The sequence below is a fragment of the Corvus hawaiiensis genome, chromosome 17, assembly GCF_020740725.1.
Source record: "Corvus hawaiiensis isolate bCorHaw1 chromosome 17, bCorHaw1.pri.cur, whole genome shotgun sequence".
NCBI classification, from domain to species: domain Eukaryota; kingdom Metazoa; phylum Chordata; class Aves; order Passeriformes; family Corvidae; genus Corvus; species Corvus hawaiiensis.
Window position 1 is genome coordinate 8,947,315 of NC_063229.1, and position 26,915 is coordinate 8,974,229.

Sequence of the window (26,915 nt, forward strand, 5' to 3'; positions counted from 1 at the left end):
TTTCTAGGGGATTTTTAAACCTCTGTTTTGCAGTTCTCTTTTTCCCAAGCTCTTGCCCAGTCCTTTAGAGGGAAGAGTACTCTTGCAAGGAGCTGCGTCTTCTCCTCCCTCTGAGCAGAGGCCCGCAGGGCTTTGCTGCCCAGAAGTGTCTTCACCCTCCATCCCCCACCTCAGGCAATTCTTGCTCAGGCCCACATCCCTGCTCCCAGCTCCTTCCCCCTTGGTGAGCCGGGAAACAGGCTCAGGCTCAGTTTACTGCTGCCTTTTCTGTCCAGTGAAATTGCTTTCGCATGAGAGCCTCCTCCTCCTTCTTCTCCTCCTCCTCCTTTTCCTCCTCCTCCCCTGCTTTGAAGCTCTGGTTCTCCTGGCATGGAACACTTCTGCTGGTGCTGCTCCTCCCGCAGCTCCAGCATTGCTTTCCTTGGATGCTTTCCATTCCTCCCGGGGTGATGAGCTCCCCTCCCTGCTACCATCACCAGTGGCACCCACCTGGACTTGGGGGCAGCTGAACTCTCCCATCCCGGTTTGCAAACAGCCACAACACCGGTCCTTGCTCAGTGTCCCACGGCTGTGTCAGGCCACCCAGCAGGAGCTCAGCCATCCCAAAGCATCACCAACTGCTCCATTCGCCTGCAACACTTCAGCTCACAGCCCAGGGATTAGTTCAGTGTCTTCTCTCCTTCCCTCCGGGCTGCAGCCTCACCAGCCTCCTCTCCCTGACTACTGTCACATCTCTAGTACATCTCTTGGCTCTTCTCTCCTCATTTCCAGTTGATTGTGTGGTTCTTGCTCTTTGTTTTGCTTCTCTTACTTAGTCCAACATGAAGCTAGGTCTGGTTTTTCCCCTACCTTTACCTGCTGGGGTCACTCATCAAGATGAACCAGGGAAGCACAGCCCATGTGGGATGTTACTCCCCATATGCAGAGGGAAAACCAGAACCTGGAAGGTGATTTTGATGGGGCAGGTGCCCTCAGGAGCTGGCTTAGCTCCCAGCAGACCTTCTCTTCACAGAGCTGTGGGCCTGGCTGCAGGATGGGATTTCTGTCATGATGGCTCTGAGACCTCTTTATAGAATCACAGAATTGTTTGGGTTGGAAGGAACTGTAAAGTTGAGTTCATTCCAACCCCCTACCACAGGCAGGGACACTTTCCACTAGAGCAGATTGCTCCAAGCCCTCTCCAACCTGGCCTTGAACACTTCCAGGGATGGGGCAGCCACATCTTCTCTGGGCAACCTGTGCCAGGGCCGTACCACCTCACAGGGAAGAATTTCATCCCAATATCCAATCTAAGCCTGCCCTTTGTGAGGTTGAAACTGTTGCCCCTTGTTCTGTCACTCCATGCCAATGTCCAAAGTCCCTCTCCAGCTCTCTTGGAGCCCCTTTAGGTGGTGGAAGGGGCTCTCAAGTCTCCCCAGAGGCTTCTCTTCTCCAGGCTGAACAACCCAAATTCCCTCAGCCTGTCCCCCTAGGAGAGGTGCTCCAGCCTTTGGAGCATCTCTGTGGGCTCCTCTGGACCTGTGTTCCTGTTGCAGAGGCACTGAGTGGCTGCTCTGATGTCTGGGAGCGGGAGCTCCTCACCTTATCTGGGCACTGTGGGGATCTTCCAAGTGGTGCAGAGGTCTGGAATCACAACAGGATGAGCATGGCAAAGGTTGCCGTGCCTGAGCTTCCCTCTCACTTTTTCTTGGCAGGTCCGACTGATCTCAGCATGAAAGGTGGGGCCTCCAGCACAGCCCCCTCCAACAGCACCAGCCGGGGCATGCAGGCGGCCCAGCTCAGCCCCACAGAGATCAGCGCCGTGCGGCAGCTCATCGCCGGATACCGGGAGTCGGCGGCATTCCTGCTCCGCTCTGCAGACGAACTGGAAAACCTCATTTTACAGCAGAACTGACTCCCTGTGTCTGCATCACTCCTCGGTCGAGAAGACAATTTATACCTGCTAGAAAGAGGCTCCTGGCGGTGTCCTGCTCAGGACCACCATCGTCCTCCCGCCACGCGGTGGGCACATGTAGTTTTAGAAGGTGGGATCCAAAAGACCTGTTCTCTTTTACACTCCAAGCACCTGGGACTTCAGGCACAAGGACACGTTTTGGAACCGTACCAACACCAGTGCCTCCGGCTGACCAGAAGCCAACCCTGCAGCTTGGAAGGATGTGGGACTTTGAAGGGCAGAAGGGAGCCTGGGGAGGTTTGGGGCTGCAGATGTATTTAGAATAACCTTTGTGGACCCAAATGTTAGATTCCCATCCGCGGATAATTTCCAAGTCTTAGGTGAGCTGAATCACATATTTATTGAGAAATGGACCCTCCTCTCCCCTTAGTAATTTATTTTTCTGAAAATGGATTCTTTTGAGTTTGTACAGATTGCCAGTTTTTTGTCTGTCTGATCAGAAGGAATTTATTCCTGTGAAATAACACATTCCATATCACTACACTACTAATTTCCAGGCAGCTCTGCCTGTTTCTCTGGTGAACCCTTGTCCCACAAGGAGCAAGTTTGCCATCCAGCCCTTTACATCGAGGCTGCTCAGCCTCCAGTGAGCGTAGTTGGGAGCTGAACAGCAGCGCAAGCGTCCTGCTTAGGCCTTTGTTCTAAGGGGTCCCGTAGCAGCAGTGGGGTCTGAACCTCCCGCAGAGACTTGGCAAGCTCAGCAGACCTCCAGCTGGAAGGACACCTCGCACTCATTAAAGTCATTGCAGATAAGAGAAGGAAGGAGGAAAGGAAGGAGATACCTGAGAAACACTGTCTTGTGGTCACCATCCGTACTCTACCTCACACTCCATTGTGGGCTTCTTCCAGGACTGGCCGCGCCAGTCCTGGGGGACGGTGAGTGTTGCAGACATGGGGATCGTGCCGAGGAGGCTGGAACCTCCGGCTGGAGTCCTGCTGTGCCCGGCCGTGCGCTCCGCTCCGTCCGCAGCCAGCCCCGGGGTAGCACCGAAGAGGAACCGCCCGGGCCCCACGGGTGTGTGAGGCAGGGTGGCCCCAGGGCTCACCCCGAAGGTGAGCTGGAGTGGTGACCGCCTGTTTCTGCAGGAGAGACGGGCAGCATTGAGCAGCAGAACTGACAAAGTCCTCTCCGGGGGCCAGGATCCTTCCCTCTCCCTGCTCACAGTCCTGGAACAAGCCCACAGTTCCCAAAGTGTGGAAGAACCGTAGTCCGATGACCATTCTGCCCTGTTTCCACCCCCCCAACGATGCACTTCGTTTTGCTCAGTGCAATACCTACTGCCAGTGCTGCTAACCCAGGGACCTCGCTCCGGCCAGGGGTGCTGAGCCCAGCCCAGCAATGCAACGTGCTCTGGAGCTGTGCAGAGACCGGCGAGGGTCCCGCTGCTCCCCGCCCCCCGCAGCCCCCCCACTTGGCTGAAGTCCACACCATGAGATAGAAATTCGATAAGTGTAAAGCTGTTTTGTAGGTAGAAACTTTCTCAGTTGGGAGCCAGCTTTTATCTTATTTTTTAGCCACTCAGAGCCAGCGGCCAGGGGCTGCTGCTCCAGGGGCCAACGCTGGTGGCACAGGCTTGAGCAGCCTTGGTCTGGCCAGGAGCAGGCCCGGGAAGTTCCCCTGTACCCTCTGTACCCCATGATGCTCCACACACTGGAAAGAGAAGCAAAACTACCCTGGTCTTAGAACAGAAAAAGCTGCTGGCTCCTGAGGCCAGATGTGCCTGGCCCCACAGCAGAAGGGACCAAGCGTTGCATTGACTGTTTTCCCCAAACCTTAAACTTTCCATAGCATTTGGAGAAAAGGGACCCAGCCCCTGGCCGCGGGGTGCAGCTGAGGGGTCAGTGCAGAGACGAGGTGGTGGCTCTTAGACCTGAGCCGGTGCTGGAACCGGGAGCATCGTGGCCACACCCATCCCCTCCTGCCCGCAGCAGCGGAACACGGGGAGGGGGCCCCGGGGACGCCAGCCCCCAGCCAGGGCTCAGACTTAACATTTTCCCCAGCACTTCACAAGCCTGCTTGGTTTGTCCACTGCATCCTCCCATACTTGGAATTTATGTAAATATTTATTTTTGTGTGAATACCATGAAGTAACAAACCTTTGACAAAATCTGTAACTGCAGCCATTTGTGAAAGTCTTACCGTTCAGGCAGGAGAGGCAGAGACAATCGCTGTCCCGGGATTCTCCCTCTCCGTGGTCTCCCACCCACACCGGTGCCTCTCTCCTCGGCAGAGGCAGCGGAACCTTTAGCCATAAGTTTGCCATCCGTTTGTACTGAAACAGAGGTAACCCCGGGGGCACATGGACAGACCACCAACAGCCACAGTTGGGTTAAGTTTTATTTATCCAAGTCATTCCCGATCACCTCTGAACCTGTCTCGGCACATGTGGAAGTTCAGGAGCTCTCACACGTGGTCAAACTGCTGTAGAGGACACCGAGGCCGCGTTGTGCAGGAGGGTGCCCACCACCGCCCTGTCCCAGCACCTGATGTTTGTAGCCTGCAGCTGAATGGTACAAACTCAGATTCCCAAAGCCCTGGTGACAGCCACATCTGGGACAAGTTATGAAACAAACGGGATTGACTCCGAATTTCTGTCAGGGATCTTTTTTCTTCTTTTTTTTTTTTTTTTTCCTTTTTTTATTCTGTGAGCCACAGCGTTCTGGTTCCTTTGGCATGAGCTCCACAGACATCTCCGTGCTCTGCAGCTGCTCCGTGCTCCACCGTGGCTCCCTGTGCTCCAGGACTGTTCACAGCCACATTCCTGCGCTCTCACTGGGCAGGACGGGGTCAGGAATTGCTAGTCCGTGTTCTCAACAAGAAGGAACAAGCAGGAGCAGAATACACTGGCTTTCCAGATATCTGAGAGGTGGAAGGAGAATGCTGGGTTAGCAAATGGTCTGGATGGTCTTGGGTTTGGTTAAGAAAAGCTGATCACTGGTCGAAAAAAGAGATTTTTTTTTTTTAATTTAATTTTATTTCAACACACCCATCCTGCCCTGGACATGCGGTTCCCATGACGCTGTTTCTCTATGGGAGAGCGTTCCCGGGGTTGTGAGCAGACGTAACTTGTACCTCCCTGATCCCAAGGGCCACTTCACTCCCGGAGTGGCCGTCGGATTTAGTACCAGTTCATGAAAAAAAAAATGCTGCTTTGAACTCAGAGGGTTAATATACTTTTGATTTGTAATTTTTTGTAAAACTTTTTACAAGGTAGCATAGTATTTCACCAGACACCAACTACAATCCGTCCATGGTCTGATTTTTATATAATTTAGTGGTGCTTTAGAAACTTTTGTTCGGTTGTTTCGGAGCTGTACAGCTCAGTTCTTCGCCTGTATCTACCTACGACCAATGTGAACCTTTGTATTTTTGCTCCTAATTTTGGACTCAGTGAAAGTGTACTGTTTACATGTACAGAACTCCCGACCCCGTGTGTTCTGCCAGACCTGCTGTTGAAGAGGAAGCTGCCCCTCACCCAGTTCGTCTGCTTAACCCAGCCACAGCCTCACCCACCCACCGACACGCGCCCGCCCCGAGGGACACCCCACCAAACCCAGACACCCTTTAAGCAATTTTGGGTTTTGCACAAGCTGTTGTATTCTTTTTCCCTGGTAGTTGCACGGATCGGCTGCAATTCCAATCGGGAGCTGATCCGGAGCTCTGAAGCACCAGGTCTGGGCAGTGCTGCTGCCTCCCCATCCTCCTCCTCCTCCTCCTCCTGCTCCCACATGGGCGGGAAGGCGGCGCTGCCCGTAGGATCCAACTGATGTAGGGGAGCAGCGGAGGGAGCAGGGGGAAAACACTCCTGAGCAGAATTGGGAATACTTTAGGGAAGGGGTGAGCTCGCCCAAGCCGGCCGCTGGCTTGGGGTGGAGGGTGGGAGCGCGGTCCCGCGGGAGGCTCCCAACGAGGCAGAAGAGGCTCTTTGGGAAGCTGGTGCTTTCCCGAGGGCTCAGATAGAAAGTGTATGGCACTTAATCCAGCTTCTAAGGTGACACTTTATTGCTTAATCAATTGATTCCTTTGGAAATGATAGTTTTGCAGATAGGCACCTATGCAACTTCATGTGGCTCTTAAGCAGATGAGCACTTCCTCCTCAACGAGCTTGATAAGAGTTATTTGTGTTATATACTGTGGATTTTTCCAGTAAATGTGGCTTAATATTTTAATTCTTAGAATGTGTGTCTATTATATATGTGATGCAACTTAATTCTGTTCTGTTTGTGGAATGATTAGCACAGGCCAACTCCCTGTCCCCTCACTTAACAAAGACCAATGAGCTGTTAATCGAGCTGTTATCTCCATGGTATTACTTGCTAAATGCACTGATTTCATAAGTATGTGGAATCCTTTTTTTTTTTCTTTTGAATCTGTATATCATATATAAGACTGAATCTACTTAATAAACACTGTATAACAAAAAGGGCTTTCTCCTCCACTGTCGAGCCCCGCTGGGTGCTGCTGGCCCCAGCGCTGCCCCTCGCCCCAGCCCCTGTGCGAGAGGTCGGTGCCATCAGTCACCAGAGCGGGATCTAAATTTAGGTGTTTAAAGGAAGTAAAAAAACCAAAACATCTCTCAGTCCTGTTGACATAAGCTGTGCTTTCCATTCCGTAACAGACAGCATGGGTACCAGAGAGAGCAGTGGCAGCACTCACAAAGGGGGCAAGGCACCAGTTTTATGCTTAACTTATATTTTGACAAAATTAATTTTGTGAAGTGTCTGGTTTTTGTGAGAAAAAAAAAGAAAAAAAAAAAAAGTTTTCATTGAAGTTTGTGCGAAGTTCTCCCTCATGGAAAATACTGATTTTTCGTTATCAGCTTTATTCACTAAGTATAATAAACCTTTGCATCCATAAATGTTCCTCTTCAAGCGCTGTATAGATACCATCTCCTGGTTTGACCGTCCGGAGACCCGGAGGGTCCAAAGGGTTTGCAGCTCCCATGGAAACGCAGCTGCCCAGGGGTGTGGGGGTGCCGGCTGGCCAGGCGGATGGGCTGCCCCTTCCTGGGATTTGCTGCGGCTGCAGCTGGGACCGAGGCCAGGAGGACCCACCTGAGTGTTCGTGCTTGTAAACGATCACCTGGGACAGCACATCCCAAATGGAGCATCCGCAGAATTCATTAATGTCTGGCAGCACAGCACTGGTGGCCCTGTGTCCCTGACACCGTTGGGTCTATGACCGAGCCTCGGGCTGAGCTTTGGTTCCAGATTTCCAAGGGAGCAAGGAAGAGGGCTGCAAGCCACGGGGAGAAGCAGTGCCGGGCCCCACCAGCTGCAAACCAGTTGGCATCACCTGCTAAGGCCTCCACAGCCCCGTGGCCGGACTGACTCAGGATGTCCCCATGCCTGCAGATGGCCCTGCCGAGCACGGCAGAGCCAGAGCCAAACAGCAGCTGGGCTGGGAGAGAGAAAATCTGTTACTTGGCACACAAATATCACAGAGAGGGGAAAAAAAGAAAAAAAGGGTACTTGCTCTTTGTGAAATTCTGATGTTAATGGGTTTTACTCTTGAGACCCCCAAGCTCCCTTGTTCCAGAGGTAGCTAATCCTGATGCCATCACCCCACATCCCAATAAAACAGGGAAGGATTAATTACTGCATGTTAAAGCTTGGCTAAGTAACAACTCATTTTTTGCATTCCCCTTATTCAGTTTACTTAGATTATCCAGGTATCTTTAACTACACTCTGTGCAGCCTGCCAGAGTCAGAACATCAATGAACCACCAAAAACCACAAAAGCCTTTTTTCTCCCCAAAAAGCTGGTGCCAGACCATCCACTGCCCCAGCCCTGGCTCCCTGTATGAGGCCATCGCTGCTGTTCTGCGCTGTGGAATGCCAGGAAGTCGGGGACTGTGTCACCACACGGATCTTGGCACTCCCACAGCCCCAGGCAGGAGATCCCTGCTCACCGTTCAGAATGTCCACGCAGTGAGAACCCAGGCACATAACATCACAATCCATCTTATTTCCTTACTGCCTAGAAAAGAGAAAGGACTTGGCCATAAAGTGAGTTTTCAAGTAGCTTCAATAAACTGTAATTGGTATCACATTTACGCTCTTGAGAAACATTTTTAGATCCATTTATCCAACAATGAGGGCAGTAACAGCAGGACCTGCCCTGACTGGGAAGAGTCTCAGTGCTGCTCTCACAGGCATCACCCCAGCAGGGCAGGGATTCCCTGTGACTGTGGGGAGCTCCTGCAGTGTCCCACTACCCCCCTGTGGCTCTCAGTCTTCAGGGTGTCCCTTCCCCAAGAGCCACACGGCACCTCTGCAGGAGCTGCACCATCTTCAGTGCTCTCCAAGTGCATAAAACCAGATTTAACAAAGCCAAGCAGCAACACAGCCCCTCCCCTTGGTGAGCAGAGCAGAACTCTGGAACTGCTGCAGTTAAAAGAGAGGAAAGGAAAAGCCACATTGCCTTAGAAAGGAAGAGGAGTTCAGAAAAAGGACTGAAACCACACAAGCAGATTTTACAGTGTTTATTTTTCCAATAGCACAAGGGACAGACACGAGCAGGCCCCCCCGAGGGCTCTGCCCCCCAGACCAGTCCGAGCTGAACACTGCAGTGGCCCCCCAGGAGGCAGAGGCAGCCCCCTGCTCCGCTCCCCATCTTTGGTAAGCAGGTTCCACACCTCCGCTCGCCCCCACTGGCACCGCAGCCCTGCCCAGGGCGGGGTGCTGCTGCACCGGGCTCTCTCATTCCCATGGGATGAGGCTGGTGGATGCATTGAAGATGAAACCATCTCAGGGACTGAATTTCTTGCACCCCTCACGATTGTGGCTGAAAGAGGAACTTGCACGGCTGAAAAAAAGTGCATGGTGAAGGGAGGTAGGATGGAGCTGGAAAAGGGACGAGAATAAACAAAATGAAAATAAACCCCCTAAAATTCTTGTTACTGCCCGCTTGAATAAACCAGCGGCTTCTCCCCCTCACTGAAGCAATTAACTCTTGATTAGGAATTGCTCCAAAGAGAAAGAGAATTGCAGTTTTGCTCTCCCTCTCTGGACGCACACGGATGTTTATTCACCTCCCTGCAGTGCAGGTACAGCCATGCCCTGGGAGCTCAGGTGCAGCAACAACTGGCAGGAGCTTAAATGAGCAACCGGGAGTGAGCTTGGCTCAGAAAATCTCACCTCGACATCCTTGAGCCTGCATAGCACAGTCCACCCGGGCACCACAGGCACAGGGAGGCTGTCAGAACTCAGACCCCAGTGTGGTGAGCCTCACGTCAGGCAAGACAGAATACAGTGGCTCTGACAATAACTAACACCACTTTAATGCAATACTGCTGTAGAGCCTGGTAGTCCAAGGAAAAAAAAAGGAGACCCCTTTATGCTCTATGTACATTACATCCATTTACAGTTGGCCAGTACTGTGTACAACATATAAATATATGATCAAACAGATGCAGAGAGGATACTTACAGGAGCCAAATAATTCACTTTATACATCCAAGAACGAAAGTATAAAAAAAAGGAAAAAAAAAAAAAGGAAAGAACACTGCTTTAAATGTTAGGTGATGGTCACACAGATGCACAGCTCGATGCTCGCAGGTGCTCAGCTGCTTTGAGGTTTCAGGTCCTCACCACAGAGCTGCAGTGCAGAGCTCACTGCCCCGACCACTGAGCTCCAGGGAACCTCCAGCGTTCCACAGCAGTTTGTGGAAGTTGGCCAAAGGAGGCAGAAACAGCCACTGGGCCAGTTCAACCGGGAACAGTTCCCCAGCCACACAGCTTCCTCCAGGCCAGCAGAAGGCATTTGCTTGGCACTTGCCCCGAATTTTTTTTCCTCTTCTTGCATCCTCCACGTGGGCTCCATGTGGCACATGGTGGGCTGTACACGGCTCCACAACCCTGGAGAGCACGTCCCTGGGCACCAACATCCTGTTGTAGCATCCAAAGACCACACGGAACCATCCCTGCAGGGCAGCTCTCTGCTTACACTCACTGCACAGCAGCACTTCCCACACAAACTGGGAATGGAGATGGCAAAAGGGGAGAGTGGAAGACTGTAGGGCCTCACCTTGTGCAGCCCTGAAATAGCAAACACCATCTTCCAGTTCCTTTGGATGTAAGGATTTCCTCCACAGAAGGTCCAGGGATTGCCACAGCGAACCGCCTCTCCCCCCGGCATCGGCCTCAGCGCGGTACCAGAGCACAGCTGGAATTTCCACGATAGCAGGAAGCAGCAGGATCGCTCCCGTGGGGCACAGCCCATCCAGACCGGGGTGTCCCCGTCAGCAGGAACAGGCTCTGCACTGTCGATCTCCATGGGAAGGCAGCTCAACATTCCTCACCAAAAAAAAGTGTAACAGCGTTTCTACTATGAACAGAGAGTACTTTGTGTACTTTGTGTACAGGCGTTAGGATCAGTCGTTATCAAAATACACACACTGAATATACAACCTGTCCCATGGCCATAATATTATCTCACCACAAGGCACAATACACAGAGCTTAGAGGGTCCTATACAGTCGTCGTGGCAGAAGGCGCCGCAGCCTTTGCACATGATCATGGCTTTGAGGCTGCACGAGCACTGGAACGAGATCTCGTCGACGCTGCTGCTGTCAGCAAACATCTGCACAGCCAGGGCCGTGTTCCGGCTCGCAGCAAAGTTCGCTTTGTGGGTGAGCTGCACCACGCTCCCAGCAAGGCCTCGGGGGAAAGCTGGAGTGTTGGATGAATAATTAAAGCTGGTGGAATTAAGCTGCAGCTTTGAAAGCTTCCCATAAAATGCTTGCTTGATATTGAGCTGAGAGGGGATGGACGAAGGCTCCAAAGGGTGACTCTGTCCTTTTCCCGGATCCCTTGAAAACTTAAAGAAGGGCCAGTCCATGACCAGTGGCTCTCTCTGCGTGTGCCCGGCCAGTTCTGTGGGCTGCTGGGCTGCACCCCCCCGGTTCTCCGCATTACTCTTGGCTGGGCTGCCACACACCAGCCCCTTCTCATTTCTGATCCCTCCTGGGGTGCTGCTGTGCTGCTTTGAAGTCCATTCCTCCCTAGCAGCTGGGATTCCTTCTCCCAATGCACAGCCCTTGTCCAAGGGAATCTGTTTGCTGGGGGACAAGGTTCCCATGGCTGAACCGTGATCCAAAGCCCTCGAGTGATGCAGCCTCACACTGGGGTTGGAAGGAAAACCAGAACCAAAGAGCTTTTTGCCTTGAACCCCACCGTAGTTTTTATTGACCAATGCACCTCCTGTCTGGTTTGGTCCAAGAGAAGTTACAGCTGGAGATAAAAACCGAGGCTCTGCAGAGGCATTCAGCTTCTCTGGGCTTTTACTTGCCATGACACTCTTTAATGGGTTGTGCTGTGGCATCCGGTGGACCTTGGGCAATTCCTTCTGCTCCTCAAAGCTACAGGAAGAAAATGTTCTTTCCCGAGGGTCCACATCTTCAGGCTTTGGAGAGGCACTTGCCACATTTGCCAGTTGGTCTTGGCAACTTAAAGTCGAGCCAACTTTGGAATGTTTTTCTGGGACAGCCTGATCCTCTGCACCCTCTGCTCTAGGCAATGCTGCCGCTGGTACACACGTTTTTTCCTGGGGATCTATGGAAGATCTCAGTGAGTGAACATCATCACTCCTGCTTTGGGCACTCATCTTTATTCCTACATCTGGAGAAGATTCTTTGCCAAAATAGTGACTGCTGCCTCTGTCCAGTTGCAGGGAGAGGCTTTCTGACTGTTTCTCCAGCACTGGCTGTGCAATTTCCAGCTTGATGTTGACGTGAGACACTGGGAGAACTTCCTCCAGTGGAAGCTTCCCCTTCAGCAGCTGCATCACCAAAGGGTTGTTGGTCTCAATGGAGGACATGGGCCGAGCAGAGCCGGCCGGACGCTCGGCTTTCTGGGGTCCCCACCTCTGAGGTGGGGGTGCAACCAAGTCCCCAGAACAGGCTGGACTCTCTGTCTCCACAGAGAATTTTGACCTAATCCCATTGCGCTTCTCACTGCTGCTGTGACAGGAAGAGCCTTTCCCAGCCACCTCCCTACAGCTGACACTTCTGAAACACATCTCCACCTCCACATTCTCATCAGCCATGTCCCCTTCCCAGTCAGAAGCAGTGTCTGTTGTTTCACTGTGCGTACTCTGTATTTCTTCATCTCCACTTCTCTTCAACTCCTGCGTCTCTCCCAGGGGCTGATGTGCGTTTTCTGGTTCGGTTCTGGGGCACCTCTGCCTTGGCTGCAGGAGTTTTTCAGAGGTATCAATCCTATTCTGAGAAATACAGTCACCATGCACGGAGGGCTGCACTAGAGCCTCTGCATTTTGTTCCTCATTGCTCAGTTTGCCATCGCTGCCTTTCCCTGCCTGCAGCTGTGCAGTGTCACCCGCCGCAGGGATCACTTTCTTCACTCCAGCAGTCACCGTTTTGGAGGTATTACTATCAGCAACACATTTTTCCAGAAATGTTTTGGAGCTGTTATATCTAAAACCAGACACCTTCTCTGGATCATGGTGTTCTGTGCCACCTGATGACAATTCTGGTGGAAAAGAACAACTGGAGGAATTTTGCTTTACATCAGAAGGATAATCCAGCTGTATGGTGGGAGCACCAACATCTCCAAGTTCCAGCACACCCTTGTCTCCCGTGGGACTGACCCCAGCTCCCTGCCCCCCAGAACATGGCAGACTGGTCACCACAGGAACCACACATCCCAGCTTTGTGCTCTCCTGTGATGCAGCACAAGATGGGAGTTTGGTCCTTTGGTCACGGAGGAGCTGCTCAGGACTCGCCTCCTGCCTCTCAGGAGTCGCATTGTCCAAGGATGATGCAGTCAGAGCACCACAGAACAGCCTCCTAGGTGACCCATCAGCAGGCTGAGTGTCCCCTGACCCTGTGGCACAGCCCGGAATGCCACTCCTTTCGCTTTTTGAGGAAGAGTGATCTTGTCTGGAAGAGAGGCAGGAATTCACGTTGGCTTCCTCAGCAGCCTCTTCGGAGCCAGCCTTCCCACCGCTCAGATGAACAGACGGCTGTAGTTGTGCTCGCTGTAGATCTGATGCACGTTTTCCATGAGCTCTCTTGGATCTCCTGTGCTGGGAACGGCCGCTGGATTCTCCTCCACCGCCTCCTTCATCGGTGCTTCTCCCCCCACCGGGGCCGCCCCCTCCTCCAATGGCGGCGGTGGCGGCTTCGCGCTGGGCTCGGGCTTGCAGAGCACGGGCCTTAATGTCTGCGAGGGTCCGGGCCCCGGGGCGGCCCCGGCCGGAGGACTCCGTGCTGGGGATGATCCGGGGGCAGATCTGGTAAGTGGGCTGACCTTTAACCACCCAGGGTGGTTTAATACGTGAAAGTTGAATCTGAAAGAAAGGGAAATGCGGTAAGTTCTAACACTGACCATGTCCAGCGAAATGCGTTTTACTGGCAAGTGCTCGTCACAATTCTTAGCACAAAAATTCAACAAAAATTCCAACTTAGAAACTAATTTGGGCAGAGAAGCAGCATGGTCCCACAGCCTCTGCTCTGTGATCTGTAAAGCTCAGTTCACACTAATATTGTTTTACCAGAGCCTGCAGGCAAATATGAAATAAATTGTTTATATTCATGTCTTCAGAGATCAAACTGGTCTCCTCTACATCAGGATGACTGCCCTGAAGCTACCAAAATGGGTATCCTGGTCAAAATGGGAAAAGTCAGGAGGAACACTGAGATTCTGTCTGCAAGGAAAGGAACTGAGAAACTACACAGGACAAAGAACACAATTTCAAGGTCTTTTGCAGTAAGTCAGCTCATTTCAGGCAGTGTTTTCTGTATCCACAGAAATGCAAATGAAGGGAGTAAGTCAAGGTTACCCTGTGCTCTTGTGCAAAGACCTTGGGATGATTTTCCATTCTCTGCCTGTCTAAACACGACAGCAAACTGTGGCAGTCAGAGGCACTTCACCAGCTCTACCAATGAAACCCTTTGACTCCTTCACTTAAGATGGCAACACCTGATATTTTAATAATGTTTTGATACTACTGAGCACGGCAGCCCTGAGACACAGCAGATCTAAAGCTCTTTCTTACCCGGATGGGTGGGACTTTGGGCTCCTCTTTAGTAGGCTGTGGCTTTTCTGGGTGAACACTTTCAATTGTGTTACGAAAGGACTGACGATCTTCAAGCCGGGGCTTCTTTTCGGGGAAGGATGCAGAGGCAGCCTCCTCAAAGCTTTTCCTCTTCTGCTCCTTGGACTCCTGAGCAGAGTTCTCCTGGGGCAAACTGGGAATTCTGCTGGCAGCTGCCAATGATGGATCTTCTGATTTGCTGTTTGATTTGGAAGTCTCTGGAGAGAGGTGCAGCTCACTACTCTCTGCCTTCAATCCTGCAGCCGAGGGGCTGCTCAGATCGTCTTTCTTCAGGTCTGTCTCAGGCTTTGGCTCTTTATGAAGAGAGGGATCTGGCCCCACAGGAGCAGGCTCTTTGGGAGCCTCCGTGTGCTCAGGTTCCCGCAGTCTGTACAGGCTCCTCCTGGCCCGGCACCGCAGGTCAGCCCGGGAGCGTTTCCGGAAGCGCCCGTCCCTCTGGCGCGTGGTCGGCCCGCGCGGCAGCCTCGCTTCTCCTTTAACAGACAGCTCTGTCCTGTTCTCAGCATCCTCCTGCACCGAATTCTGTGCCTGGGATTCTTCCTGGGTCAAGCCCAACCTTTAAGGCAAACACAAAAGCCAGCTAAAAGCTAAAGCTCACCCCAATCTCAGTGTTACTGAATAGCACCAACACGGGCAGAGAGTCATCAAAGCCTCATTAACTCACCCTGCAAGGGGAGAACCCACACATCCCACATTGCTATCACATGGAATGAGAAAAAATCCCTAAAGATTTGTGATGCAAAACACTATCAACTTTTCTTGGAAGCAAAAGAGATGGGCTACAAAATTCTGCTGAACCCAGCCAATTCCACTAAGGATTTTCCCAGACCAGCACCTGGAACGATTCACCCCACAACATGTGTTTTTCAAGGAGCTTACGCTGCATCTGCTCAGGTATCCACAAACAGAAACACACTCTGCCAACTGCATAAACATGGCTAAAACAGTATAGACATGGTACAATTTCTCACTTTTGTCCATAGTAGTCCTCAAAGAACTTCTCTTTCCATTGCTCCACTCTCTTTTCCTTTTCCATCTCCTGCCGGATTCGAACTTGCATCTCATGGGTGAATTCACCTGCATGGAAGCAAGAGACTGGAATTCAGTTCCAAACAAAACTCAATCTGCAAATGCAACCTCTAGTGTTTGAACAGTACAGCAGCTGCATATTTGAAAGACAGACCTGCTGTTAACACCCTGCTCCCCATCCTGCCTCTGGATCCAGGTGCTACCTGTGGCTCCAGAAAAAATGGTGTTTTCACAGACAGGCCACCATTTAAGGAAAAATAAGTCTGGCACTACTTTACACCTTCACCACTTAATTCTGAAGGTCCCATGGCACCAGAAGAAATCATATCTTTGATTTTAAAGGGAAAAAAAAAAAAAAAAAGTTGGGTGCAACACAGATAGATATGCAACAAAGCTGGACTAAGTTCCTGCTCATTAACTGTAAAAGCAAACCCAAAAATTCTACAAAATGAGCACCTATTTCCCAGGCACTCAGGAAAGCAAAGCCACTCACCGTCAGCGAGCCGCTCCCTCCAGCTCTGTGCAGCGTGGGTGAAGAACTCGTTGTTCAGAGCGCTGCTGCTGAGGCGCATCAGCCCGTCAGCCCCCACCTAGCAGGACAGACCCAGGACAAACAGAACTCACCTGCTCCAGCTGTTCCACACTGAAGAGGTAATCAGGGAAGGGAAAACACCCGAGTGCTTGTACCTGTCTATCAACTTCAGGCAGGAGGTAAAGCAGCTGCTGCTGGAAGTGTGATGGAAGCGCATTAAAGGTCCTGGAGTTGATCAGCGCTCGCAGGTTTGTGTTGACAAGGATGGAGCCTGGGGTTTCAAAGTCAATATCCTCACCCCTGTTCCGTTTCATCTGCCCTGGAGTTTAAGGACAGGCAAATAAAATTAATATTGTTGTATAGAAGTATTTCAGCATTATGGGCTGAAATTTATGTCAAACTACAACAGCAAAAGGAGCTAGGGAGATGAGAAAGACTGCAGGACTCTCCAACACAGTAATTAACAGACATACATCTGGAATTCTGACAAGAGGTCACAGTTCAGCCATATTCAGGTACAATTCACAATGCTGCTCTTCAGACCAGGCAAACTTTTAAACAATTGTATCACTAACACTCAAGATGGAAAGCCTGGCTTGTGACCCCAGGTCATCAAATGCCTCCTGGTGCTCTTCTCAGATACACCTGGACTTCACCATCACCAGTTATCCTTCTGCCTTTAACCAGGAGCACGTACCTGCCGTGGGCTTTCGGATGCCCCTCAGCAGCTGTGGAGGATCCCTGTTTATCTCTGTCCTACTGCGCAGGCTGGTTTTGCACAGGGCCAAGGAGCTGCTGCTGCTGCTGGATGTGCTGCTGCTCTCCCCATCAGCGTGCCTTCCTGTGAAGCCTAAAAGCAAAACAAGTTCATAAAAATATGCAAAGAACAGTCAAAGCCCAACTGGGAGAGTGGTTTAACATACAGGAATTCTCCGTTAGTAACAAATCTGCTATTATAGGGTATTGCCCAGGTACCAACTATGTTGAGTGAGTTAAGCATACACACAGTGCAGCGTCACTCAGTCTCAGCAGGTGTTACAGAAATCCTCAGGCAAACACAGATGACTGGGGACTGACTGAGAGAGATCTGTGATGTCACTAGGATCCCCCCAAAGCCATGCTCACCCGAGGCAGACTCCATGTGTGCCCCATTTACTTTCAGTGGGGTTAACACCACCCGTGGCAGCATCACACCTGTCTTTTTCTTCTGTTTGGATGTCTGCAGACCAGAGAGAAACCAAAAACAAAACAAAGGAGTGAAGGCATTACGGAAAGGTGTAATAATATTCTAAGCAGCATGTTCCTCAGTTAAAGAGCTACCTGGCTCCTCCTAGGTGAATCTTCAGGCAACACTACATTTAGGACTAGCAGAGAATTCAAAATTGCCTTCCCATACATGATCCCTCCCCGGTCTGCCACTTCTTGCCCAAGGAGACAGCCTCGTAACTCTCTCTGAGGCACTTGTGCACAAATAATCCCTGTCATACCACTCCAACAGTAATGAAAGCTCCCCTTGAGAGGCTTCACCCTTCCCATTAGTCCCACTTTTTCCTACCTGGGAAGCAGTTCTGTAACTCTCCCTGGTAGCAGGTCCCTTGCTCTGAGATTCAGTGGAACACGAGGCATTAGAAGAAGTTTCATCAAGAGACACTGAAAGAGATGGGCTCTCAGTCAGACACAGAAGTAGGTCCTGGAGTTTAAGGTTAATGTCACCAGACACTTACCATCATTGTCACCACTCACAGTGCTGGCTTCGTTGGACCCACAGCTTTCTGCATCTGCTGTGTCCTCCAGCTCCTCCCCTTCTGGCACTGACAGGTTCCGGGACCACTGCAAGGCATCTTTCTAGAGGGGAAACAGAACTGGGGTGGCTACAGCCCTCCCTCCCAAACCTACACCAATGGGAGCAGACAGTTAACTTTAACCTATACATACTTGAACCTAAATTTTTTTCCCTATTTTAATCCTTGATGCAGAAAGGCGTTTTAAAGTATATTTGGGCTCATAGTGGAACAGAAGTCACCTAAACGAAGAACACTTAATAGCCCCCTCCTAGACAAGTAATACATCTCCAAAATACCAGGTTAATAATAAATAATTTAATAAGAAGGTTCATAATACGTCACAATTTTCTGCAAGCAATGAGTTCCTATTAAAGAGAAGCATCTCACTATGAAAGAATAAGTAACATCAGAGTGGCCAAACACTAAAATAGCAAGCTTAGGAGATGTATTTCCTACTTGTACAATATAAGCCATTTCAATGCCATCTATTTTCAGCAAAATGTGTCAATTCAACAAGATCTTCTAACAGCAGACAAATGATGGAAATGAAATAGCTGGGATCTATCAAGTTGATATTTATCAGAGAATCCAACAGTACAAAACAATGCAAAAGAAAAGCCGAAGACCAGAAACATTTTCAATACTTAACATTACTGGAACAATAAAATAAAAAAAAAGTATTCCAGAGAGATTTCAAGATCTGAGGAAAATACTGATGCTAAATAACATGGAATGTAGTGGAACACAGATCAAGCAGCAAGAAGAATGAATATACATTTTCCTATCAAGATTTTACTTGTCGCTACAAGCTCTTGGACCAATTCCTTGGTTGGCTCTTTTCCCTGGTGGCTGGCAGCAAGAGAGTGCATGGGTCTGTTCTGATGAGCAGCCACCTGAGCTGGACACCAGGCACTGCAGTAAGAGGATTCATCTTGCTTGTGCAATTCAAGAAATAACAGTTAGGGTTTTTTTAAGGAATTTATCATAGATGGCTGAATATAGCTGAAAGGTACAAGCTCCACGGAAATAATGAATTCCAGACCCTCTCTCACATGATGATCTCACTGCTCGTGATGCTCAGTGATAAGAGTAACACTCAGTCCTGAACAAGGAGCAGAACTCACCCCTAAGCCCTCAGCTGGGAGCAGAGCTCAGCATTTACCTTCAGTGTGAAAAGGCTGATGCGTCCAGGCAGTTTGTAAAAGAGCCCATCCCCTCCCCGGGAATTGGAGTGGAGCATGGCATTGAGGCAGGCCAGGGGAGACGTGCCACTGCAACAGAGAAAGGAAGAAAGGAGATAGCTTAAGAAATGGATTATCAAAAAAACAGCCTGAAAGATCTGGTTAAATGGGCATCCTTTAGCTGATCAGGGGAACAGAGGTGATGCCATTAACTTTATGGGACAGGCACTTCAGTCGGAACAGTGTCACTGATTTCATTTTGACCTGTACATCCGCCTTGCACATCACAGCGAACAGGAAACATGAGACCAATTTTAAAGCTACCCTCGTCTGTTTTCAGACATTTCTAACTTTTATTACCTGTTTCCTCCCCTTCTGTCCTGGAAACCTTCAGTGTTGGATTGATTTTACAAAACCCCCAGATTTATTCAGCAGTAGAAAGACGTAAGCAAACTGTACACACATGTGTTACTGCAATGTCTCCCTGATATGTCACAGACCAAACTGCTTGAGCAAAGCTCAATACAAAGGCTCTGATGTTCTCATTTGTTAAGTCCTACATAACTCCCTGGTTAAAGCCCCATCCTACGCTCACACTGATGGAACTGCTGTGCCACGTAATATGGTGTTTTCCAGTAAGTCCCACATGTACAGTAAGAAAGTTGTCTGGAAGACACATTACAGCACTATCGACTGCATTCTTAGTAAAAGTGAAACTGAAAACTGGACTGAGATAAAATATTTCAAAGAAAATCATTCTGAAATCAAAAACATAGCACAATTTCAGTTTCCACCCTGTATGTGTTTGTGTTTTGGACATTTCTTCACATGTCACAGTGACAGGAAAAGTTACCCTGTATCACTTCTAGATCATGTGAACAAAATTTCCAGCCTTCTGTCCTGTTAGACAGTGCTTTCCCCTCTGTGTTTACCAGACACTCCAAGCACACTCACCAGCCACAGAGCTCTCTTAAAATGGCAAAGTAAGTAATTTTCCCCGAAACAAGAAAAAAACCAAGCGGTTAAAACTCTGCCAGGAGCTAAACTCAGCATGGTGCTGGCTCCTGGGAATGTCAGTGCCCCGTATGGAACACAGCCCTCCCAGGAGAGCAGTGTGACCCCCAAACCAGGGAGCCCCACCTCAGGATTGATTCAGAAGGCAAAACATCTCAAGGCACTGAGCTATTTCCTTCAGGAAATGGAGTTTCAGGAAGAGCTTCTATACAAGCACCAGCAAAGCCTGCTGCACGTTTGGCCAGGCAGGCTCACTGCCTTTATTCTGCGAACAATCACGCTCTGAAGAAAACAATCTTTTCTTAAAGCAGAGAATTAATGACATGGGAAGGAAAAGCAGATATCCCAAGGGAAACCACCGACCTTTAAAGGAATGAGTTGGCTTTGTGGGATTTAACATGACACATGTTCCAAAGTCTGGTCTTTACTTAAACGCTGTGACAGGTCACTTGTAAAAACTGGGAAAGCACAGGATAATTTATGTGTGTGAAGAGCCCTGATATTATCTCTGGCAGGGGACAGCCTGTGCACAGAAATCTTCAACTGCCTGCTTAGGTAACAGGACTTATGTGAGAGAGTTGTAGAAGAGTGATTAAAGCAAAGCTCTATGAAGGTCCTCATTAAAATCTGTCTGAATTCTACTCAGAGCTGTGACCCTACTGCCCACATCCAAACCAGAGAAGATCTCAGCAAGCATCACCAAATCATGAAATAGTTTGGGTTGGAAGGGACCTTAAAGACCATCTTGTTCCAAACCCCCTGGCATGGGCAGGGACACCTTCCACCAGATCAGGTTGAACCAAGCAATGTCCAGCCTGGCCTTGGAAACTTCCAAGGATGGAGTAGCCACAGCTTCTCTGGACACCCTGTGCCATTATCTCACCACCCGCACAGGGAAGAATTTCTTTCTTATATCCAATCTAAATCTATCCTCCTTCACCTTAAGGCCATTGTCCCTTGTCCTATCACTACATGCCCCTGTGAAAAGTCCCTCTCCAGCCTTCTTGTAAGCCCATGGAAGGTGGGTGTTCCAACAGTTCCAAATCCGATGCAGCAGCACACACCAGCCTCATGCCTCTCCAAACAACAGCAGGTCCCACACCCAACACCTTCGTACATGTCACAGATTTTGACTATTCAAAACACCCCAGCTGTTTCCTGATTTCACACAAACAAGGTGCAAAAACGAGCTAACATTTAGGTCCCAGAAGAAATCAGTTTGCCTTCCGTAGTTAGGTAAAGTACAGGTTCAGGAAATGCACACACCACAGTGAAAAACCGTCCACAGAAACAAAGGGAGGGAGAAGCAAGACTAGAAACAGTCCTTGCATCTGGATTTCCCAAAGTCCATCCCTGGACAGCAGCTTTTCGTGTCTCCAGTAGTCAAACTTCCTTTTTATTTTTTGCCAGGTAGCAGTAACTGAGGCATTTGACTATCACAGTTACCCACTTTCTTTGAGCTGCAAGACACTCTGTATTTCTACTACTGTCATGGAAACAGAGGGAAGCTCACAGGAACTTAACCAAGGAAAGCAGTCTCCCACTTCTGCCCTTTCCAAGGCTCTGCATCAGGTTCTTTTCCACATGAAACCCACTCTGCAATGGGCATGTTGGGCATCTCCTCCCTATAATGTCAAGAGCCACAACCATGTGATGTGAGCTGTGCCCTCCTGGTGCTCAAGAAACTGAGCATAAGCCAGTGACATGAAAAAGCCTGTCTCTTCTAAAACATAATGTCTGCTCTAGAAATGAAGCATCAGAGGAGATAAAATTTAAACTGTTCTCAAACTCAGGTCACAACAGCAGAAACTGCTAGGAGCTACTTATGTGAGAACTGTGTGAGTGACTGGTAAGTACAGCACAATGCAGGGGCCTGATCTGCAGGAAGCATTTATTTCACAATAGATGGATGAAGGGACTCTGTAAATTATCAAAAAATCCAAGAACATCTTCCAGTTATTATCAGAGAAAAAAAACCCTCACAATCTGTATATAAATGTCTGTACTGTCATCTCAAATTACTAGGCTGAGAAGAGAAAAAGGGAAGCAAAGTGGGCTGGGGATGAGGCAGAACTGTATGAAGCAACACCAGCCTTCATACACTGCCTCCCCCATGCTCCACACTGGTTTAGACAAAATCATCAATACTAACCTCATTTCCTTTAGACCTTCAGCCTCTATGACCTGCAGAATCTGTTTTGGGGTCATAGGAGCATCTGAGTAATTTTCCAGCACCTGAAAAGACAGAAAGACATTACAGCATTGGCTTCTGCATTCCCAAAACTCCTGCATCAGCTGTGGCCCAGACCCAATAATGTGCCTCTTCGAACTTGCTTCACCTGCAAAGACACACAGTAAAATTTCAGGCTACCTCAAGATCCTGGTGAACATGGATCAAAGCCACAAAAGGCTTTACCTTCATCTCTTCCCTAATTAACCAAAATACAAACATGGAGGAGAAAAAGCAGCAGAATTTGGCCTTGACCCCAGTGGAAGCTTTACCAGACTTCACTATACATTAGATGGAGCTGCTGCCATATCAACCTTCCAAACTGAACAGTGGTTAGTGACCTCTAACGATGTAAAACCTTCTCCTACCTCTCCACAAAGCATCCAGTATTTTTTTGTCACTAAAAGTATTACTGTGCAGCCATACAATCCAATAGTGTACCTTCTTCAGATTACTGCATTCATTTTATCTTCACTCCATCCCAGGAAGGGAATCACAAGTTAAGAGTCATAATTCATGTCAGAGAAGGACAGAATTCAGAAAAGGACAAAATAACAGTAAAGGATTTGGAAAAAAAAATCTGGCTAGAAACTTAAGAGTGCTTGCCTTTGACATAAAATGAAGAAAATCAGATATTAAAAGGCAATACAAAAAATAACAATGCATCCTTTCATATATTATATCAATAATAGAATTGTCACTTATAAATGAAGAAGTAAAGAGGTTATTACTTTATTTTTTTCAAAGCCTGTGGAACTTACTGCTCCAAAATGGCTGGAAGCAAGAACTCAAGGATTCAAAGAGAGGACCGGACATTTCTGTGGATAAGAAGATTATCCACATAAACAGGAAACAATGAGCAAAAATAAGCAGCAGTAGATGTAAACCACGCAGTTTCTTTGGGAGCAGATTACCCTACAGCTGCCGACCATGCGCCAGCTCCTGCGCCTTCCCCGGCAGCAGACAGTGCTGCTCTTGGAATGCAAAGGCACCCAGCTCCACAGACCTGAGGCCACGAGCAAAAAGAGGGTGAGACAGGCACAGGCCATGGCCTGGAACAGGCATGGAAAGCAGCAACAGGAATTCACTCAGGAACTTTTTGATCATAACCGTGGTCTAAACTGCCCCAGCATTGTGGCCACACAATGCACAGCCCTGGTGTCATTTGTCCCCACACTTTAAAGTCAGCAACACGGTGCTGTCTCTCAGTCTGACTTGTGTGGGAAGCCAGAGGAAGGACCCAGATGCCCCATTTCCATCAGCAAAATCTAGAAGTGAGTCACTGCAGCAGCCACACCAAACGGACATGTGCAAAATCATCCCAAAGCTGTGCAGGGCAACGTTTGCACCTCAAACCATCTCCACCCTCCACAAGTAATGAAAAACCCAACTGCAATTCTGCACTTCAACTGTATGTTGTGATAAGGCCAGGTTGGATGGGGCTTGGAGCAGCCTGGACTAGTGGAAGCTGTCCCTGCACGTGGCAGGGGGCTGGAACGAGATGATCTTTAAGGTCCTTCCAATCTAAATCTTGATTCTACAAACGGAATTTCTTAAATCATATCCACCCAACAGGTATTTTGCAGATGCTTGAAGCTCACAAGCTTCTGCGAATAAGATAAGAACCTCATGGGGAAGGGAATTCAAGAACTAACTAGAGTTAAAACCCAATGAAAACATGAAGAGTGTAGAGAAAAATCAAAGCAAGTGATGAGCCATATTCAGAGAGAGTAAACTAATTAAATTCCATACAGCCCCATCACACTTTTTCCTCTCTCCATAGGTTATGAGGTCTCCATGCCTCCCTCCTGAGCTGTCACCCCATCACTCAAAGGCTGCAGACAGCTGACACAGGGAAACTCATTGCCCCTGAGCCCAGTGAGATCCGCAAAATACAACACGTCTGTTCCAAAAAATCAGGGAATTATTCAAACCTCTCTCCAGTGACAGACACAGCAAGTGAAGTATGTGGCCGAAAACTGAGCACAAAGGAGCATTTACATACAGATAAAAGAATCTACGCTCAGGGGAACAATTTCCAATCAAGAGCTGTATTAAGTGTACAGAGCACTTAATGGAAGAACTGGGGGAGAGAAGATCCTGCAAGCTTTAGACACCAAACCCCAGTCTCCAGCACTGCCCCTTCTATCCCTCTCCAACCTGACACTCCCAGCACCACATCAGCCTTACAGCTACAACTTCAACACTGGCTATTCCTTACCCCCAAAACAGAATTTTCCCTCCTCCACTATTTATAGCACTGATAGCTGAGGGTTCCTGTGCCCCTAATCATGGAAGTTTACATCACTTCCTCAATTTACTGGTCAACTAGCTCTGACAGCACTTGTGGGATCCTGCCATGGCTTTGGGCATCCAGATGAATCTTTAAAGGTTTGTTTTATGGAACATGCAGAGTTTTGGCTCTGTAGGAGGAGCAACACTGAAGAACACTTTTGCCTGTGACTCTCAGAAACATTGAGAGGAATACAAAATACACAGCACACGTCAGAGAGGGAAATTAAAAGCATTTTGACAGAGAGCATGTGTAAGACTAGTGTGAAATAAAGATCTATTTTTAGTGGATTTACAATCAGTCCTGCAAGCTGGAAGTGCAGCTACGCAACTCTAGGTCTCTCTAAGTGGATAATCTAGTATGAGATGGTTCTATTTCTGGTTCATCAATGGCTCTAAGATGCTGTTGAGGCTTAGGCATCTCATGCACCACTGTGCCTGAGGTCCTGGCCAAAAGACAGGTGAGAAGAACTGTGTGAAGAGATGCCTTCCCCATCACACGAGGATGATGAGGTGTATTAGGTGACTGCTTTAGAGTCACAGTCACATGGGCTGCTTTGGGCAGCCTATAAATACTGATTTTTTCACCTGTCGGAGCCCAGGATGTTTGAATGAGCTGACTTTGTGCAAGGTCACATAGCACAGCCTCTGCCCCCAGGGTCACCTACCAGGAAAGCATCCCTGCCACCTGCAGTGACACACCTGGTTCACAGAACATGGATCCCAAGGAGAAATGCAGGATGGAGAAGGAGACCAGCAGACTCCTGCAGTGAAGTTCCACAGTGGCTGCCTTATGCCCTTCTCCAGTTTTTCAAGCAAAGCCACATGGGTCTAAAATATTATCATTTACACACAAAAGATGATGCAAGTTGCTGGAAGTCAGATGCTTGTCTGATTAGGTTTCTTCCTGGCAAGCAGTAAGAAAACACTCCAATAGCCAAAAAAAATCTTACTCAGAAGCACCAAGACTTATCCTGAACATCCTCAGTACGAGACATGAGCTTCACTGGACTCACCCACACTGCTCCTTCTGAATGTTTACATGCTTCAGTGCATAACCTGGGCTGGCAAAACCAAAACAAACACACACAACAGACAAAACAAGGAAACAAGCCACACTCAAGCCCTGTAAATCCATTTCTACAGAAGTCCATGGGCTACACAGGAGGAACACATGTATCCTCACGAGTTGTACACCACTGACACAGCTACAAGGAGAAAACGCAGGATCCGTTCACATCCAGGCAGCTGGATCATCCCTTACTTCATCCCTGCACTGCTGTACCTGTGTCACTGGGTCACCAGGAGAGAACCAGCTCCTTCCACCCAAATGCCAAACAGCCAGCCTAGACACCTCGGCACGCAGCCCTTAAACCAAACCTCTGACTAGCTCACTGACAGACACTGAAGTTATTCTTCTTTTTAGATTTCCTACTTCATAACTGGGGTTCAAGACAGATCCAGCTTCACAGAGAGAAGTCACCTTCCTCCCACTGCAACGGTCCAATGACAATGGCATTCCCACAGACACCACCAGAGCAGAGCCAGGCTTGGAAGTTGAAGCCATCAACAAGGAGATTTTTTAAGACAAAAGGACTAAGACATCTCCATGGCCATATCTCCTAAACCCAAAAGTGACCAAATACGGGCTGATTCAGGGTTGTTCAGTCTAGCTGCTGCTCCGGCAGCCCGACACACGCCACCGGCCCTCGGGCGCTGCCGGCGCACAGAAGGAATCCGTACCCTCGGTAATTAAACCGGAAACTTTTGACAGCGGCCGTGCCCTCTCCGGAGGCTCCGGTTCCTCCCATGGAGCTTTAAATCATTTGAAAGGAAGAGAATGAGCGGGACCGTTCCCGCAGCCCTGCCCGGCACGCACTGAACCGCTGCGGGACGGCACCTCCCGTGTCCCATCCCGGGACCCGCTGCAGCCCCGCCCGGCGGGAGGCGGCCGAGGCCGCTGGGACCCCCGGCGGGCGGGCAGCTCGCCACCGAGGGCCGGGGGCCGCGCTCGCACCGTCCCGGAGCGCATCTCGTTCCCACCGGGCTGAGGAAGAAAAACAACCGTGCAGGAGACCCCGACCACAGCGGCCGGTGGGGGAACCGCGGGAAGCCGCGGGACCGGGCAGGGAACGGGCAACATCGCCCGCGCCCTCCAGGCGGACCCGGCCCCCGCTTTTACCCCCTCAAAAGCGATGGCGGCGCCGCCGGCCCCGTTACTCGGGGAGGGGCCGGACGCGGCGGGGAGGCCCTGGGGCACGGCGGAGTCCCCGCGCCCCCTCCCTGGACGCCCCCCCGGCCTCACCAGGCGGGCGGCCTCGGCCCACGTGCGCTCCTTCTTCCTCCTCTGCTTCATCTCCTTCATCCTCCTCCTCCTCCTCCTCCTCCTCCTCCTCCCGCGCGGGCGGGCGCGGCGGGCGCGGACCGTTGGGCGCGCGGGCGGCAGGCGGGCGGCGGCGACCGGGGCGGGGTGGACGCGGCGGGCGCGGCGGGCGGGGCGCGAGGCTGGGGCGGCTCCGGGCGCTACGGGAGGCGGCGGCGGCGGCGGCGGCTCGGGCCCGGCATAACAACGGGGTCAAAGGGCCGGGAGCGGGGCGGGGCGGCGGGGCCCGGCGACGGTGGCCGCGGCGGGACACGGAGGGACCGGAGGGGAGGGGCCGGAGGGGCGGGCCTAGGGCTGGTTTGAAGGAAAACAAACCGCAAAGGCCGCCGGGAGTTGTAGTCCCCATGCGCAACCCCAACGCAGCCGCGCTCCGACTCGGGGACTACAAGTCCCGGCGGGTGCCGCGCCGCATGGCGGGAGAGGCCGCTGGCGCCGCA

General features: G+C 50.2%; 2 protein-coding genes across 5 annotated transcripts in view; one reads left to right on the top strand and one right to left on the bottom strand.

Annotated features, from left to right (window-relative positions):
• Positions 1–6,813, top strand: part of NOL4L (nucleolar protein 4 like) — a 64,042-nt gene extending 57,229 nt beyond the window's left edge. For all 4 annotated transcript variants that reach the window (XM_048321507.1, XM_048321509.1, XM_048321508.1 and 1 more), the window contains one exon: positions 1,695–6,813. In XM_048321507.1, coding sequence (XP_048177464.1) covers positions 1,695–1,894 — 200 coding nt within the window. In that variant the 3' untranslated portion in view covers positions 1,895–6,813. The remainder of the gene's footprint in view (positions 1–1,694) is intronic.
• A 1,611-nt stretch (positions 6,814–8,424) lies between these two features.
• Positions 8,425–26,495, bottom strand: ASXL1 (ASXL transcriptional regulator 1). Its single transcript, XM_048321506.1, has 12 exons — positions 26,401–26,495; positions 21,726–21,808; positions 18,541–18,649; positions 17,319–17,439; positions 17,150–17,244; positions 16,720–16,813; positions 16,292–16,444; positions 15,750–15,913; positions 15,556–15,652; positions 15,005–15,110; positions 13,974–14,589; positions 8,425–13,265 (listed from the first exon to the last, which is right to left on the bottom strand). The coding sequence occupies exons 1-12, from the start codon at positions 26,458–26,460 to the stop codon at positions 10,386–10,388; spliced, it is 4,578 nt and encodes a 1,525-aa protein (XP_048177463.1). The 5' UTR covers positions 26,461–26,495; the 3' UTR covers positions 8,425–10,385.
• Between the last annotated feature and the right edge of the window lie 420 nt (positions 26,496–26,915).

Bases quoted from the DNA above. Each gene is read 5' to 3' on its own strand.
- ASXL1 (XM_048321506.1), bottom strand. From the start codon at position 26,460: ATGAAGGAGATGAAGCAGAGGAGGAAGAAGGAGCGCACGTGGGCCGAG. The intron at 21,809-26,400 runs GTGAGGCCGGGG...CTGTCTTTTCAG, and splicing joins GGGCCGAGGCCGCCCGCCTG to GTGCTGGAAAATTACTCAGA. The intron at 16,814-17,149 runs GTAGGAAAAAGT...TCTGGTCTGCAG, and splicing joins GTTACAGAACTGCTTCCCAG to ACATCCAAACAGAAGAAAAA.